The 15,216-nt window shown below is 35.2% G+C and overlaps 1 protein-coding gene across 1 annotated transcript in view; it reads left to right on the top strand.

Annotated features, from left to right (window-relative positions):
- Positions 1 to 1,457: 1,457 nt before the first annotated feature.
- Positions 1,458 to 15,216, top strand: part of VTA1 (vesicle trafficking 1) — a 52,537-nt gene continuing 38,778 nt past the window's right edge. The window contains exon 1 of the mRNA XM_012743284.2: positions 1,458 to 1,622. Coding sequence (XP_012598738.1) covers positions 1,511 to 1,622 — 112 coding nt within the window. The 5' untranslated portion in view covers positions 1,458 to 1,510. The remainder of the gene's footprint in view (positions 1,623 to 15,216) is intronic.

The raw sequence follows: 15,216 nt of genomic DNA, 5'->3' as shown, positions 1-15,216 counted from the left end.
ATATATTAAACAATCTTTGCATTCAAGGGATAAATCCCACCGGTATATGATCCTTTTGATGTGCTGTTGAGTTTGGTTTGACAACATTAAAATAGAATGAAATGTTTATTCAAGAATCACTGTCATAGAACCTAGTATTATATTTTATAGTAGACATAAATTTCACACACATCGAGGTAAGTTTAAATAACAGAAATTTATATTTGAAATTGCAGTACTCAATAAGATGAAACTAAATAAAAACAATTGATAAAAAACTGTGGCATAGGCCGGGCGCGGTGGCTCACGCCTGTAATCCTAGCTCTTGGGAGGCCGAGGCGGGCGGATTGCTCAAGGTCAGGAGTTCAAAACCAGCCTGAGCAAGAGCGAGACCCCGTCTCTACTATAAATAGAAAGAAATTAATTGGCCAACTGATATATATATAAAAAATTAGCCAGGCATGGTGGCACATGCCTGTAGTCCCAGCTACGTGGGAGGCTGAGGCAGGAGGATTGCTTGAGCCCAGGAGTTTGAGGTTGCTGTGAGCTAGGCTGACACCACGGCACTCACTCTAGCCTGGATAACAAAGCGAGACTCTGTCTCAAAAAAAAAAAAAAAAAAAAAAAAACTGTGGCATAACAGCAGTTAATCAATCCTTTGGTCATTGCCTAAATGGAAAGCATAATCTTCTAAATATGATCTCAAAAACTCATCAACATATAATTATAGCAAATGTATGCATTGCAATGAGAAAAATGGTCTTTTCAAAGTGTTCTGGAACCATGCATTTTATAATAATCAAGAGATCCAGCATCACACAGGAAAAGAGGTTTTACTTGGAAACCAAAGAGATGAATCTTAAGACAAAATCCTATCAGCTCTAGACTAATGCTTAATAAAACAGAGAGGTTATAGATGACAGTGTAGATGGGATTTTGAAAAATACATTTTTTTAATTTTTAATTAATTTATTTATTACTATTATTTTAAAACACATTTTCTCCATTGCTAAGATCTTTATTTTATTTTTTTTTATTTCAGCATATTACGGAATACAAATGTTTAGGTTACATATATTGCCTTTGCCCCAACCGAGTCAGAGCTTCAAGCATGTCCATCCCCCAGACGGTGTGCACCGCACCCATTAGGTGTGAATATACCCATCCCCTCCTCCCGCCCACACCTGCCCGACACCCGAGGAATGTTACTAATATAACATAAGTGCACGCAAGTATTGATCCTCCCTTTGCCACAAACCAACCAAACAAAAACTCTTCTTCCTCCCGCCAGCAGAGAGCACTGGTGCCATATGCAGCATAACAGCCAAGCTGCTCAGCCTTCCCTAGGCTCTAACTGCTACGAGGAAGCACATGGAAATTGTCCCTATCGGACATCCGTAGTTGACTTGCCGTCGCCGAGCAACGAAGGAGTGGATGGGATTCGCCCTAAGCGCTCGTGCGCGCGACCGTCCAGACGGAAGCGGAAGTGCCAGTAGCGCGCAAGCAGGAAGTGGTGTTTCCTGGAGTAGAGATGGCCGCGCTTGCTCCGCTGCCCCCGCTCCCCCCCCAGTTTAAGAGTATACAGCATCATCTGAGGACGGCTCAGGAGCATGACAAGCGGGACCCTGTGGTGGCTTATTACTGTGAGTCTTTCCGAGTCGCCGCGCTCCTCCTTTCCCAGTTACACTCTGGGGCCCAAGCACTGCTCCTCGGTTCTTGGGGCATGCCCCGCCCCACAGGCTTTAGACCTGAGCCTTGACCTCTGGCCTGCCCTGGGAACTCCCTGGGTCCCCGCCCTCCTGTGGGAGCCTGAGCTGCTCGCTAGCCCAGAAAGGCAAAAATCCCCAAGCACCATGGTGTCCACCACTTTTCTCGTCTTGCACTTAAATGCTCCAGAATTGATTCCATGGGCCCGTGAACTCTGGAACTCATTTCCCCGACGTTTTCTTTCTGTTTGTACACTCGAGTCTTCTGTCTCCACTAGGAATCCTGAAAATAACCTAGATAGTGGAGTAATTGAGTTGGGTTTGAAACGAAAATGAGTGCCCCGAAGATAGTAGTAATGTGGATAAAAGGAAGATAGGCTAGTTGAAAACATAAGAAGTGAAGGTTAATCATGACAGCATGCAAGCTGATTCAGAAACTTATAAATGGTTAAATGGAGAGTATCTGCTGCTAAACAAGCGGTTGAATTTGATCATTCTCTTTCTGCATCAGCATTGCTCTATCCAACCGTTGAGAATTTTTAATCTTTACTTTTTTGAATAATACTTGATTGAGTGGTTAAGACCTCTAATAGCAGTATTCCCACTTTGGTTGTGATACATGTAATTTACAGTTGATGAGAAACAAAGGTTATTTGTTCAAGCCTTTCTACTTACAATAAATAAAGGTTATAATTCCAGTAATTTAATTTTAAACTTTATTTTGTATACTATACTGCAAATAAAACAAGTGACTGAATAATTGTAAACCATCTGAGAAGGATTTTCAGAGTTGCACAGCTCAGTAAATTGTGTCCTCTGTTGTGGACATTCTAAGGTTGACTATAATCTGGTCCACTGTCATCCTGCCATACTCCAAAAATACCCCATTTCTCAAATATGCAAGGCCATTTCAAACCTCCATGTTCTTCACTCTGTTGGGATAGCCACTCTTTGTTGTTGTTTTTTTGTTTGTTTGTTTCTGTTCTGTGGGTTTTTTTGCGCACTTGGCAAGCTCCTCATGATTCAAGATTTAACTCAAATGTCACCTCTTCTGTAGGCAATAAATGAATTATTCTCTGTGCTTGACCTCATTTTGTTTAAATCTTACTGCATTATTTCCATTATACTTGTTCTTCAGGTTCCTCAAGCAGGGTCCATTAATCATTCATTCATTGTGTGTGTGATGAGCTTTGACCTTGTACTGGGCATTACTAGGCACTGTGGCTACAGTTCCTGCATTCATGGAACTTACATACAATGGGATGGGGACATTAAACAATAAAATAAGTCTGTTATACTGAATTTTATAAGGTTATAAAGAAAAATAGGGCAAGGAAAAGGAATAAGGGTGTACCAGGAGTAGTGATGGCAGAGAGTGCAGAGGGGATTTCTGTTTCAAAGTGGTTAGGGAACACTTCACTGAGTTGACATTTGAGCAAAGAAAGGAGTGAAAGGCAGGCCTTATATCATCTGGGAAAGAGGATTCTCCACAAAGGGACTACAAAGTGTAAAAGTCCTGAGGCAGAGGCTTGCCAGGAGGAGCAGGGTGGCCATTATGACTGAAATGGGCAGAGCAGAGAGAAAGTGATGTGATAAGGACAAAGAGGTAATGTGGTCACAGTGAAATAAGAACCTTTTTCCTGCCTAAAAATGAATCCCTGTTTGTGGCCTGTGTATTATGTATCTTGGTGACAGCCCAAGGACCCTTTATTTCCTGTGTCCTTTATCGTCTCCCTCTTGCTGTTTCTTTCGAAATGTAATCCATTTTACTTTATTTAAAAAAAAAAAGAAAGAAAGAAGCTCTCACCGTGACATCCCCCTAAAGTTGCAGTCCTGTCTTCCCAACTGATAGATAAACTTGAAATAGTGGTCTGTAGTTGGCTTTACATCCTTATCTTGTAGAGAGCCTTTTTAGCCCATTCCATTCTGGTTTTCGTGCCCACTGTATCACTGAGTCTGCTCTCAGCATTGTTAGGAAGAAATATTTTTATCAATAAATTAAGGTGTCACTTAACTTTTTTGTTATGAAACATGCATACAAAACATATATAATGTGCAATAGAGTTTAAGGAGTAATAAAATGAGTACTAATATACCCACCACATTTGATGTTATTAGACGTTTTAATTTTTGCCAATCTAGTGAGTGTGAAATGGTGTCACATTGGAACAAAATTTGCAATTCTCTAAGTCTTAATAAGGTTGAACATCTTTTCATATGTTAATTTACCATTTGTGATCGCCTTTTGAAATGCTTATTTTATTGCTTTTGCCCATTTTTCTGCTGCCTTGTTTGTCTTGTCTTAATAATGTGGATACTAATCCTTTGTTATATGTGTTACAAATGTCTTCTCCCAGTTCACAGTTTGATTTTTCACTCTATTTATGAAGTCCTTTGATAGTCAAAGTTTGTGATTTTAATATATAGCCAACTTATGGATCTCTTTATTTTATGATTTACAGTCTAATTTTCTAGTCCTTGATTTCTTTCTGTGTACCTGTTTAGGACTTTGGCTTCTGAATCTTTACATGGTTATCTTTCATCAATTTTAGAAAATACTATTAACTGTTCAAATATTCCTTCTCCTTTATTATCTCTGTTCTCCCCTGAAATTTTGATTAGACATGTATTGTACTTCTCTACCTTAACTTCCTTGTCTCTTAATTCTTTCATATTTTTTTATCTCTTTGTCTCTCTGTGCTCCATTCTTTGTAATTTCCTGAGGCTTGTCTTCATCTCCATATATCTTACTGTTTAACCCATTTATTGAGTTTCTATTTTAATTTCTTATTTCTGAATGCCCTCTTTTTTGTTTTCAAATCAGCATACCTATTTCTGATAGTGTCTTTTACTGATAATATATTTTAAACACTCTTATGTCTTTAAAGACTTTATATCTATTTAAATTTGCTATCTGATAATTCCTATAGCGTCTATATTTATGGGTCTGATTCTGTTGTTCAACAGAACACTGCACCTGTTACTTCTTTCCTTGTAGATGTGCATTAGGCATATTAAACCAATGCCCTTCAAACTGGAGGGTACAAATAATTCTAAAGGAGCCAATTTTCCAATTCTTAATTTTCATGTTTTACTTCCTAAAATTGATCTTTGTGACAAAGTTCCTGTGGTAAGGGTAGCAAAGTAATGTAGTATGCTGCTAATTTTTTCTCACATCCTGTTTACTATTGCTCTTCCTCTACTTTAATGAAGAAAGGCATACTCTCACATATCTTGAGTATTTTTATGGTGTATTTCTTTGAAGGAAAAGATGAAAAGTCTTCCTAGGTGTCCAGAAGAAAGAGAATTTAAATTACTGTTGTTACTGAAGCCTCCATATTTAAGGGATTAGGTATAGCTTTCTATCTTTCCATATCTTATATGGAAGAAAATCCACCAGAGCAAAGGATAAGCCTTAATTTGAAAATGCTAGTCATGAAAGTTTCCGAAAGAGGATTCTAATTTGGGCAAAAAGGGTGGAATTTGTATAAGGGGGATGCAGGAAGTCACCTAGAGTTTGTCTCTTCAAGAGCAGTTGGCCAAGAATGGATCTCAGAAGAGGGAAGAATTGTTCTAGGGTATTAGCAGCCATTGTTTGATCATTTTGGATTTTATCAAGGAAGTGAGGAGTAGCAATTTGAAGCCAAGGTCATGTGCAAGAGGGTGTGGGGAGGATTAGCTAGACATGGAAGGGCCACAATGGAAAATACTCTTTCAGGATCTCTATATCTGTTAAGTGTAATGTCTCATGATAAAACCTGTCTTGTGTTACAGTGTTCTGAATTCCCAAAATGATAAAAATTTTCATTACATAACTGTACCTCTTCATTCTCTGTTCATTGTTAAAGAATATCATTCCTGGCGTAAATACAAAAGAGAAATTAAGAAACTATAGGTGGCAGTCCCTTATTCCATCCAAACAAGGAGTTCCTGTAAAGCTCTGCAACTTATTGCTGTTTTAGAATTACAATTCAGAAGTGAGATGGGGATATGGGTGACTTTCCCATTGGAAAATTAAGTAATATTTTTCTGGAAAAGTCAATCTCATTTGGCTGATAGGTTTGGAGTTAACAACTGCCTTTGCCATTTATCCAGTATGGTAGACATTCTCCATAAACTAAATCAGCTAAAATCCTCAGCTTTATGGTTGTTTGTTTTTTTTCAGAAGCACATTTAAAATGGGTGATAAGATAAAATTATTTTTCAGGTTTCCCTTCTGTGTCCTACCATAAATAAGAAGGGTCTGATTGGAAGAAAATGTTGAATCTTTATAATATCCTTTTTGTGTACATCATAAGGATTGAGAAAATGAAAAATTATAATGATAGAGTAACAAATCCCTTCCTAATTTTTAAACAATTTTGCAGCAATCCTAATTGAACAGACAAGAAGTTATTCAGACAAGAAATCATTAAAAATATTATTTGATGATAGGTGTATATATGGTTTTTAGCCTATAACCAAGAAGGAATTTAAGGGATTCAGTAATTTTGCTGTGACAAAACTTCTGTTGTCATTTGTTTCTTTATGTGAATGAAGTTTTTCCCATGTTAAATTCATAAAAATGAAAGTAGGGTTAGAACTCTGATACTCTGGCTCATTATGACAACAAATCATATTCAGACATTTAATTTAACTCATAAGATCCATTACTTTTTATATATAACAGTTATTGAAATATGGAATATTTTGTTTTGATCAATTATGCATTACAATAATTGCATAGACTCAATTCTAGAAGAAAAATCTAACCACCTTCACAGGAAATTTTGTAAAAGTTTAAATTTCAATTTTTATATACTTTTTGTTGCAGAGAAATAATATGATAGAATAATCAAGTAAGGACTTTTGAGCACGCAAATACATTCCTTTATAATAAAATTCTGTAGGCAAAGTAAATGGAAATATGCGTTACCAGAGAAAAGAACAATGTCAAATTTCTGACTCTTAACAAAGAGCTTTTTGTATTTAAAATAGATTGTGGTAGATATCAAGTTGCTATAATATTTAAATTTAAAAGATTGATATAATTTGTAGTGTCAATATTTGATGTACTATGGAAATCATGTTTTTTACACTCATTTAAACTTCTGGTGAAAAGGTATACATGTCAATTTAAACATGTATTAAGAGATACATTGCTATAATCTTGGAACAAATAAGGATTTAATGAATTCCTACAATAAAGAAGAATTTTTTATGAGAAAAAATTTCAAGATTATTTTACTAAACTACTTCTAGATTCATAAAAGCTCCATATTCTTTTGTACTTCAGGAACTTTATATGTGCTGCCTCTGCTTGGAATCCCATTGCAGTCCTCTTAATTTGACTAATTTACTCTTACTGATTCTGTACAAATTTAACTTCTTACAGGTTGCTTTTCATGATCTCTCTAAGATGATCCAGAAATTATTCCTTTGAGCTCCTCATCGGATCACATTGTGTTGTAAAGATATGTTTACCTTTCAGTCTTCTTGATTCTTCTAGAGACAGAGAATGGTATCTTGTCTTCTTTCACCTGGCACATAAATGGGATTTATAAATTCTTGATGAATGTCTTCTCTCTAAATAGTATTAATATTAGAATGTAAACTCTGAAAGCAAGAATATGTCTTCTGTTGATGATATTCATCGAATCTCTAACTCCTAATACAGTACCTAAGACATGGGTTGAATCAATGAACTATACAGTAGTTTATATAGCTTTTTAAGATGCTATTACTAATCAGGAAGAAAATGTAATGGAAAGAATCCTAATACTATATTTTATCACTTACTACCTTACTATGTTTATGTTTTAGATTAAGCCATAGGTCATATTATCACGATACACACATTGTGTCTTCTCCTTTCTAGTACTTAAGATTTCCAAAAATGATTTCTTTCTGGCCTTAATGGGAATTCTTTAAAAATTTTGTCATTTTTCAAAATTACCTTAATATTCCTATATTCTAAATAGGAATTGGTCTTTTAGGTCAGGAATGAATGTTAAAATAATATATATCAAATTATTAATACTTTTTTGGCTATCTGTGGCAGTGCTAACAGGCTTTTTGTTTACTTTGAACTTTTTAATGTAATAAGTAGTAGAAGAAGAGTAAATTTTCTCATCTTTGAAACAGCTCTTCATTTCTGAAAAGAATTCCATTAGTTGGTTTTTTTTAAGTAAACTTTTTTTTTTTGAGATAATTCCATATCCATATATAGTTGTAAGAAATAATACAGAAAGATCCTGTGTTCCCTTTACCCAGTGTCACCTAATGGTAATATAGTCCAAAACTGTGATACAGTATCACAATCAGAATATTTTTTTTCTTTCTCTTTTCTTTTTTTTTTTATTTCAACATATTATGGGGGTACAGGTAAGGTTTCAATAAATGCCCATTGCCCCCCTCCCCCCACAAGTCTGAGTCTCCATCATGACCATCCCCCAATGGTGCACATCTCACTCATTATATATGTATGCCCCCCACCCCCCTCCCACTTGCCTAATACCCTATTACTGTAGTACCTATGTGACCACTTAGGTGCTGTTTTCAGTTAATACCAATTTGCTGGTGAGTATATGTGGTGCTTGTTTTTCCATTCTTGGGAAACTTCACTTAATAATATGGGTTCCAGCTCTAACCAGGAAAATATAAGATGTGCTATATCACCATTGTTTCTTAGAGCTGAATAGTACTCCATGGTATACATATACCACATTTTATTAATCCATTCTTGGCTTGATGGGCACTTGGGCTGTTTCCACAGCCTTGCAATTATGAATTGTGCTGCCATAAACATTCGAGTGCAGGTGTCTTTTTTGTAGAGTGTCATTGGATCTTTTGGGTAGATGCCCAGCAATGGGATTGCTGGATCAAATGGTAGATTCACTTGTATCGCTTTAAGGTATCTTCATATTGCTTTCCACAGAGGTTGAACTAGTTTGCAGTCCCACCAGCAGTGTAGGAGTGTTCCTCTCTCTCCGTATCCACGCCAGCATTTGTTATTTGGAGACTTTTTGATAAAGGCGATTCTCACTGGAGTTAAGTGATACCTCATTGTAGTTTTGATTTGCATTTCCCTGATGATTAGAGATGATGAGCATTTTTTCATATGTTTATGGGCCATTCTTCTGTCTTCTTTAGAAAAGTTTCTGTTCAAGTCCTTTGCCCACTTTTTAATAGGGTTATTTGATTGTTTCTTCCTGATTTCGTGAGTTCTAAGTATATTCTAGTTATCAGTCCCTTGTCGGATGCATAGGATGAAAAAATTTTCTCCCATTCTGTAGGTTGTCTGTTTACTTTCATGACTATTTCTTTGGCTGTGCATAGCTTTGTAGTTTGATCATGTCCCATTTATTTATTTTTGTTGCTGCTGTGATTGCCTTTGGGGACTTCTTCATAAACTCTTTGCCTAGGCCGATGTCTAGGACATTGTTTCCAACTTTTTCCTCTAGAATTCTAATAGTTTCATACCTTAGGTTTAAGTCTGTTATCCAGCGTGAGTTGATTTTTGTGAGAGGTGAATGGTGTGGGTCCTGTTTTAGCCTTCTACAGGTGGCTATCCGGTTTTCCCAGCACCATTATTGAAAAGGGATTCTTTTCCCCAGCGTATGTTTTTGTCTGCTTTGTCAAAGATTAGATGGCTATATGAGGATGGTTTTATATCAGGATTTTCACATCTGTTCCACTGGTCAGTATTCCTATTTTTGTGCCAATACCATAGTGATTTAATTACTACAGCTTTGTAGTATAGTTTGATATCTGGCATATTAATGCCTCCCATTTTGTTTTTGTTGCCTAGAATTGCTTTTGATATTCGAGGTCTTCTTTGGTTCCATACGAAGCGTAAAATTATTTTTTCTGTGAAGAATGCTGATGGGATTTAATAGGTATTGCATTGAATCTGTAGATCAGTTTGGGTAGTATAGAAATTTAGAAATTTTGATGATGTTGAGTCTGCTGATCCACGAGCATGGTATGGATTTCCATCTGTTTACATCCTCTGCTATTTCCTTCCTCAGTGTTTCCTAGTTCTCCCTGTAGAGGTCTTTTACCTCGTTGGTTAAGTATATTCCTAGGTACTTTAATTTCTTTGTTGCTATTGTGAAGGGAATTGAGTCTTTGATTTGGTTCTCAATTTGATTGTTGTTGGCGTATATGAATGCCTCTGACAATCAGAATATTGACATTGATACAATCCACCAGTCTTATTCAGAGGTTCCCAATTTGACATCCATTTGTGTTTGTGTGTATATATATTTAGTTTTAAACACTTTTGTCAAGTATAGGTTCCTGTACCATCATCATAGTCAAGATAGAGGACAGTTCATAAGGATCTGTCATGTTGCCCTTTTATAATCACACCTACCTGCCCCCTACCACCTCACCCTCATCTCCTGGCAGCCACTAATCTGTTGTCCATTTGTAAAATTTTATCATTTAAAAAATGTTATATAATGAAATCGTACATTATAAAAGTTCCTAGGATTGGCTTTTTTCCCCTTAGTGTAATTTGCTGGAGAGTCATCCAAGTGTGTTTCTTTTGCTCAGTATTATTCCATGGTGTATATTTACTACAGTTTAGCCATTGAAGGACATTTGGATTGTTTCCAATTTATAATAATTACAAATAAAGCTGATATGTTCATATACAGTTTTTGTGTGAACCTAACTTTTCATTTCTCTGGGATAAATGCCCAAAAGTGCAGTTGCCGCATCATACGGTAATTACATGTTTAGCTTTGTAAGAAAGAAACTGACAACTGTTTCCCAGAGTAACTATACTACACATTTTACACCCCCATTGGCGACATATGAATGATGAGTGACCCATTTCTCTGCATTCATGCCAGTATTTTTTGTGTCTCTATTTTTTATTTTAGTCATCTTTAATAGGTGCAGTGACATCTCATTATGGTTTTAGTTTTTTATTTCCCTGATGGCTAATAAAATTGAACATCTTTTTGTGTGCTTTTTTACCATATGCATATCATCTTCAGTGAAATGTCTGTTCATGTTTTTGCCCATTATTTTTATCATTGAGTTTTGAGACTTCTCAATATATTTAAGGTACTAGTCTTTTGTCAGATACGTGTTTTGCAAATAATTTCTCCCAGTCTGTATCTTGTCTTCTGGTCTTTATAACGGTATATTTTGATGTTGCCCAGCTTATCAGTTTTTCTTTGCTTATATCATGCTTTTGGTGTCAAGTCTATATAATTGTGCATTTTTCTTAATGTCCTAGTCTGTTCTGTTTGCTTTCTTGTTTCCCCTGCCACAAAAATGTTGCTGAGATTAGTTCAGCCTTTTCTTTTAAGGTGTTATCATTTTGAGATTTTTGGTAATAGTGTTATGCGGGTTTCCTAAATATTGTTGAGAAAATTGCTTCTTTTTTCTCAAATGTAAGTTAAGTTAAAGGCAGCAGATTTATTTCTCTCTTTAGGTTAAAAAAAGTAATTGATAAAGCAGAACTTTGTGCTTTGTGGAAGTTCTTTGATATATTTCTCTATTTTTTCCATTTAAAAAAGTCTACTTGAGCCAATGTTGATATATTAAGGTTTTCTAGAATATCTTTCATTTCCAATATATTTTCAAACTTATTAGCTAGAAATTAAAAACTTATCCTTTCCTTTATTTCCTCATATCTCATGCTCAGCCAGTCATCACAGTTTCATACCCTTACCTTATACCTAAGCTATTGTCATATAGCTTCCCAGCTTTTGCTTCTAACATGTAATCTCTCTTGCCACTAGAAAGATCTGTTTCAAATGCTTAGTAAAAAAAAAAAAGAAAAACAGAGTAATGATGAAGTAGACTGTGAATATTTAGAAATTCTATATGACATGAACAGTACAAATTAATTTAGTACATTACATTAGGAAAAAATATTTCCAATAGATAAGACACAAGGGACCAATATCCCTGAAATGTAAATATAAACACTCATACAAATTCTTTTTAAAAAGGTAAGATCCCCATAGATAAACAAAGAATATGAACATATAACTACTTAAGGAGGGAATGCTAATTATTAACATTCAGCTTCATTAGTAATAAATGTAAATTAAAATGGCATACCAATTTTTGACTGTACAATTATGACTCAGTGCAAATGAGTACATGGTAAAATTTTTGCTGACATGTCTGTGTGAATTGGTACAAAGTTGTGGAAAGCATTTTGGCAAAATGTAAAATTTCTGTAATTGAGTAATTTCAGTTTTGGACACCTTGTGTTTGGGAAGTAATCACACAAATAGTAAGAACTTTACGGAGAATTTCCTGAATGATTGTTTAGACATTTGAGATAAACTGAAAATGAACTAAATATATATCATTGTGGAAATGGTTAAGTAAATTAGGTTATATCCACTGGATGGAAAGTAATGTAATTGTTTTAAAATTACAAAGCATCTTTTATAACATGAGGAAAAGTTATATGAAAGTGCAGGATACAAAATCAAACAACCCCCTCAATAAATGGGAAAGGACATGAACAGAAACTTTCCAAAAGAAGACAGAATAATGGCCAGCAGACATATAAAAAAATATTCAATATCACTAATGATTAGGGAAATGCAAATCAAAACCACCATGAGATATCTCCTAACTCCAGTGAGAATGGCCTTTATCAAAAAGTCCCGAAACAACAAATGCTGGCAAGGATGTGGAGAGACAGGAACACTCTTACACTGCTGGTGGGGCTACAAATTAGTACAACCTCTGTGGAAAATAATTTGGAGATAGTCCAGAGAGCTAAAAATAAAAATACCATTTGATCCAGCATTAGCACTACTAGGCATCTACCCAAAGGAACAAAAGACATTCTGTAATAAAGACATCTGCACTCGAATGTTTACAGCAGCACAATTCACTATTGCGAGGTTGTGGAAACAACCCAAGTGCCCTTCAATCCATAAGTGGATTAATAAAATATGGTATATGTATACCATGGAGTACTACTCAATTACAAAAAACAGTGGTGATCTAGCACTTCTTACATTATCCTGGATAGAGCTTGAGCCCATCCTCTGAAGTGAGGTATCACAAGAATAGAAGAATAAATACCATATATACTCACCATCAAATTGGCACTAACTGATCAACACTAAGGTGCTCACATGGTAGTAATATTCATTGAGTGTTGGGGGCATGAGAGTGGGTAAACTCACAACTAATGGATTCGATGAGCGTTATAGGGAGGAAGGTCATGCCTCTAATCCTCGCTTGAGTAAGGCAAAGTCATAACATGTAACCAAAATGTTTGTACCCCCATAATATCCTGAAATAAAAAGAAAAAAATTATATACACACAGATACATATTTATGTCTGAAAAAATGTGTGTCTTCAGTGGCCCCTCATATTTTGAATCTGAATCATCTTTTGTACTTATAATCAAACTGAATTTCATTCTGTTCCTGGAACATTTCATACTTTCCTCTACAAGCCTTCTAAACATTCTGTTCTCTCGGCCTGACACCTCTTTCCCACCACACCCACTCCATTTTTATCTTTAAGGTACTAGCTTTACTAGCCATTTTTTATGAGAGGTCTTCTCTTAAACCCCCTAGTTTTTAGGTACTTTTTCTCTTTTCTTCTGTGCCATATATTGGCTTTACCTTAATTGCTATTTCATTTGGCTGTCTTTCTCTTCCGGACCTTGAACTTAGGAAGGCTTTGCTCAGTGCTGGGTGTTCTTTATTCATTTACTGTGCCTGGTAGTGCTAGGCCAATAGAGAGATTTACATAATAAAGAGTAGGTACTCAAAACATATTTGCTAACTTGACATAAATTTTAAGGTAGTTATGTTCCCCATAGGGAATTATGGCCATATAGTTGTCACCTAATAAAGAAGCCAAACAACTAACATTCATGTAGCCCTTGGCATTTGTGACAATGCTTTCCTTCAGGATAGGATATCTGATTTGATCCTCACAGTTATTGGTCCTTCTGTTACTTAGTGATAAAACCAGGACCTGCATGACAGATGTTAGATGAGAAATGGTTGAATGAAAAATTGTGGTAGTAGCTAGTAATTAGTGAACCAGTTATTGAGTGAGCAGCAGAGTTAATGAAGGGAAAGGGACTAGTTAAATTGGTGACAAATGAAAGGGGGCAAAAGCCAATGAAAGAATCTGAGAGATTCCTAAATGGAGAGTGGAAATGAGGGACAGGCTTTCTGTTGAGCTCTGTATGTCTCTTTTTTTCTTTAATGAAGCTAGAAAATATTTGAGTCCCTACTAAAAGTAGGCACTATCTGATAAATATTTTGATTTTGCCAGGTTTGGTGATGTAGCTAAAGCTAAATCCAGAAAGATCTTTCCTTCCTTAAGTTTGCTGTAAGTAACTAAATGGATAAATTTCAAGTGTTTTTTAGTTTTTTTTTTAAGTTTCCTCTAGGGGGTGACATTGTAATATTAATAGACTTTCAATGAAAGTGTATAAATGTTCTTGAGAATCCTCATTTGTTTATATGGTCATAGGCAAATTAAATACAGTACAGTTCAGGAAGTTGTAAATACATATGGTTATTTCAGTTCTGAGATGTTATAGAACATACAAGAAAATTTTAATTTAGTTTAAATAAAAGCTAAATATTAATAATATTGGATTTCTTTGTTGACAGATGGTAAGTCACATGAATATTGGCATTAATAACCAGTTGCCTATTATTATTTTGTTTTTGTTAATCACACAGAAATGGGATTTTAAAAGTCAGTCAGACAAGCTTGACAAAGTTGAAAAAGAGAAGCAGTTCTTCTCTTTTGCTGGTTTCTGAATATGATAAATTGCTATCCACAGCTCTGTTGTCTAAATACTTATTTTTTAATTATAAGATGACTCAAGATACTTTACTATAGCAATGACAGGTAAATAATAAAAACATACATAAGGTTGGACCACTGATTTATCCAGTAGCATTCCATTCGTCTTGTTTATTTAGGTGAACATATAGGCACACATGCATTTTACTTTGTAAAAGTAGTCATTTTAATAGTTACTCTTCTTTTATGAGTAAATTGTTTCATTTTGCAGATCTTAAAGAGAAGTAGAAGGGACAGGGTCTGTGGAGTCAAATAACACATTCTTAACTTTAATTTCTTTCTTTGGCACCTTTGCATGTTTAAGCATCTTGGATAAGGTTTATTTTTTATGACAATTATGTTTAATTGTTAAAAGAGAAAGCTTACATACTCTTGAGCAGCACAGGATTGCATGTATGTTTCAGTAACTAATGCTTGATAAGTTTTTGCTTTCGGTCAAATTCAACATTGGGCTGTGTTGTCATTTTTATGTTTTTTATTTTTCTGTGACTTTTCATGTTTTTGTTTTTAGGTTTTTGTATGTTTTTTTTTAAACCACAACTCCATATTGTTTCTCTTTAGAAACACTATTGACATCTTAGAGGAGCAGTTCTTTGTTGTCTGGACTGTCCAGTGCATTTCAGATTATCATTGTTCTAGATGGTAACAGTCCCCTCAAACATTGCATTAACAAATACAAAATACAAAGTAATAGCAAGATCCATGCCCTATATGTACTAT

Source organism: Microcebus murinus, chromosome 5 (assembly GCF_040939455.1).
Source record: "Microcebus murinus isolate Inina chromosome 5, M.murinus_Inina_mat1.0, whole genome shotgun sequence".
NCBI lineage: Eukaryota > Metazoa > Chordata > Mammalia > Primates > Cheirogaleidae > Microcebus > Microcebus murinus.
The sequence above is the reverse complement of the archived record's forward strand: the minus strand, read 5'-3'. Positions and strand labels throughout refer to the sequence as shown.